Source organism: Pteropus alecto, unplaced genomic scaffold (assembly GCF_000325575.1).
Source record: "Pteropus alecto unplaced genomic scaffold, ASM32557v1 scaffold98, whole genome shotgun sequence".
NCBI lineage: Eukaryota > Metazoa > Chordata > Mammalia > Chiroptera > Pteropodidae > Pteropus > Pteropus alecto.
This window is the reverse complement of record NW_006443570.1, coordinates 22,759,064-22,761,909: the sequence shown is the minus strand read 5'-3', so window position 1 is coordinate 22,761,909 and position 2,846 is coordinate 22,759,064. Positions and strand designations below refer to the sequence as shown.

Below are 2,846 nucleotides of genomic sequence, written 5' to 3'. Positions count from 1 at the left end.
AGGAATATCACTTAGTGATCTTTGCTATGGACCCAGGAGGGCAGCACAGTACACCCCTACTTTAAGGTTTCTCTAAGATCTTGCATAGGTCTTTAAAAATGGATTGGAGCAATAAATGAAGGCTTTGACCTGTAGACTCCTGCTGCTCTGTTTTTGTCCTTTAGGAATGCACAGCCTTATTGCCACAGGCCATCTATTGTCAGTGGATCCGGACAGAATGGTCATCAAGAGGGTCGTTCTGAGTGGTCATCCTTTCAAAATTTTTACTAAGATGGCAGTAGTGCGTTACATGTTCTTCAGTAGAGGTAGGTGTGAAGGACGGAATCTGATTGCCTTTGTTGGGTGAAGGTTGGGGTTACATTTTGTGGGTAAATGTTTCATCTTTAATCTTGGTCTTCTGTGTGTATCATTCTAAGAGGATGTGCTGTGGTTTAAACCGGTGGAACTGAGAACAAAGTGGGGCCGCAGAGGACACATCAAGGAGCCTTTAGGTAAGAGAGCATGGTATTTGGAACCTTGGCTAGATTTCCACAGTGCTACTAAATGACTATTAGGGTAGAAGACCACTGCTAAAATTTTGTTTTAATTTGACCTAGGTACTCATGGCCATATGAAGTGCAGTTTTGATGGGAAGCTAAAATCTCAGGACACAGTACTGATGAACCTCTACAAACGAGTTTTCCCCAAATGGACTTATGATCCACATGTACCAGAACCAGTACCTTGGGTGAAAAGTGAGATTTCTTCTATGAGGCCTGAGGTAGACATGGAATAATGGATTCAGTGGGATTCTGTCTCATTGCTGGGAACCTACAGGTTGTGATGGGGCAAAGTTTGTGTTGTCAACTTTAGCCTAGAGGTCTGCTGCCCCTTTTCGCAAAAGATACCTTGGCCTTGACAAGGTATCTCAGTTAAGTATGGATGTGTGTCTACTGCTTAGTCCAAAAAACTATTAAATCTTACTGAAATATCCACTCTCCATTAGGATTTTGAAAGCTGTTTAAGAGAGTAAGATGGGAAGTTGACAGTGACTAGGAAACAAAAATTCCAAATGTTTTAGAGACACGGAATCCCATTTCTTCCTTATGCGTAAATTAAACAGAAACAGATTGATAAGGAGATGGCCTTTCAGCCTGCTTCACCCAGGTTACGGAGGTTAAGTCTACATTTCCACCACTGAGCACAATACAAATGTTCTTTACTTCTGGGGAAACTGTTTGAAAATGTTGAGACAGCACAGCAGCCACTCCAACACCAGCTGTAGGTTCAATAAGCAGTTTCATCCTCTCCCACACCAGCTGGGTTGCATACTGTTGGTATAGAAGGGAATAAGAATTAGTGAAATGGAGAAGGGGAAAAAGCCTACTTGGTTGGCCTTTACAGTTAAAGGTCAAATGAGACACACACACGACTTTTTTTCATCCTAACTGCTTCTACTGTTGAGAGGGTTGTCCTAATATCTAGGCACCCTCTCACATGTCATGAAGTCACCTCAGTCAAGTCCTCAGAGGAAGAGTTGCTACATACAAGAGAAGTTTTTTTTTGCCAAAGAAGTTGCTCTGTTCTTGTTATTTTCTTTTCTGTTGGAGCCTCACCTTAATTTCATCCTCTGTGACAATGAAGACATCATCCACAAGGTCCCTTATAATAGGCCAGGTGTTTAAGCCAATGCTGGATTTGACACCATCTGCTATGGTTTCTGGAGGACAGGGATTGGGGGTCAGTTCCCCTTTCAGCTTGGACTGGTAGCAGTCATCTGCATTCAAGGGTTCGGCAGCATATACCTTCACACTAGGTCTCAGAGCCTGGAAAGAGGAATATTAGACATCTTATCACTAGCCACAGCATTTTGCCTGCATGCCTGCAGTAAAATAGGCAGTACATGTAACACATTTCTGCCCAAGTAAGAGCCTTATCTATGACAGATGTAACGAAAATATGACCTTAAAGCACTTTAAATTGTATGCCTAATACTGGCTGTCAGTTGCCTAGATCACATCTAGTTCTACTGGTAGCTTGGAATTCAGGCACAGGACTGTGAGGGTGCCACTCATTGTAACTGCTTTTGTGTTATAAAGTTGATTTAAAAAAAGGGTAGTGAGATTTAAAAAAAAAAAAAAATGAAAAGGGTAATGAGGCAGAGAAGGGACTTCCATTTCAAGTGCCAAAGAATAATGGCAAGGAACAGCAGTTTGAAGGAAATGTTGAACAAATACCACAATGTATTATGATGTAAAATAAAATCCTCTGCTGAAGTGAGGAGTCCTCCAGAAGTTGTTTTCTCACCTTAACTGTAATTGCTATTCCAGCAACCATTCCTCCTCCTCCTACAGGTACCACCAGTGCATCTACCAAGGGAACCTTTAGTGAAAATATAAATAGCTCTATTTAACAACCAGCTTTATATGTACATATAAAATAGTTGACTATACAGCCAAACCTCAGGTCTGCTAGTAGCTCAGTGAGAAGAACTAAGCTTTTACCTGGTTTAGCACTTCCATGGCAATTGTCCCTTGCCCAGCTATCACTGCAGGTTCCTGGTTAGGATGTACGATGATGCCTTCTGTTTCTTCCAGAATTCTTTCTGTAACATTTTCTCTGGACTGAAAGAGTACATTAATTTAGCTTACCTCATTTGTATTTAATAGAGTTCCTAACAAGTTAGACTCAGTCATTTAAGACTTTATTGGCCATCTGTGCTCAAGTCTAATGGTGGGGGAGGGGTAGAACATAAATAATATATGTCTGAGTGCTATGGAGAAAAGTTCATTTGTATAGAGTACTTAGGAAGGGCCTCCGGTAGAGTGACATTTGAAGAGATTTGAGTCAGTCCTGTAGATCTCCAG

At 41.4% G+C, this 2,846-nt stretch overlaps 2 protein-coding genes across 16 annotated transcripts in view; one reads left to right on the top strand and one right to left on the bottom strand.

Moving 5' to 3' along the window:
* TSR1 (TSR1, ribosome maturation factor) overlaps positions 1-979 on the top strand; it is an 8,687-nt gene extending 7,708 nt beyond the window's left edge. Inside the window, exons 13-15 of the mRNA XM_006925080.3 lie at positions 165-305; positions 417-491; positions 597-979. Of these exons, the coding sequence (XP_006925142.1) occupies positions 165-305; positions 417-491; positions 597-775 (395 nt within the window). The 3' untranslated portion in view covers positions 776-979. The remainder of the gene's footprint in view (positions 1-164; positions 306-416; positions 492-596) is intronic.
* Positions 980-981: 2 nt separating this feature from the next.
* Positions 982-2,846, bottom strand: part of SRR (serine racemase) — an 11,375-nt gene continuing 9,510 nt past the window's right edge. For all 15 annotated transcript variants that reach the window (XM_025041768.1, XM_015599185.2, XM_006925082.3 and 12 more), the window contains 4 exons: positions 2,484-2,603; positions 2,287-2,361; positions 1,596-1,805; positions 982-1,310 (listed from right to left, as the gene is read on the bottom strand). In XM_025041768.1, the coding sequence (XP_024897536.1) occupies positions 1,095-1,310; positions 1,596-1,805; positions 2,287-2,361; positions 2,484-2,603 (621 nt within the window). In that variant the 3' untranslated portion in view covers positions 982-1,094. The remainder of the gene's footprint in view (positions 1,311-1,595; positions 1,806-2,286; positions 2,362-2,483; positions 2,604-2,846) is intronic.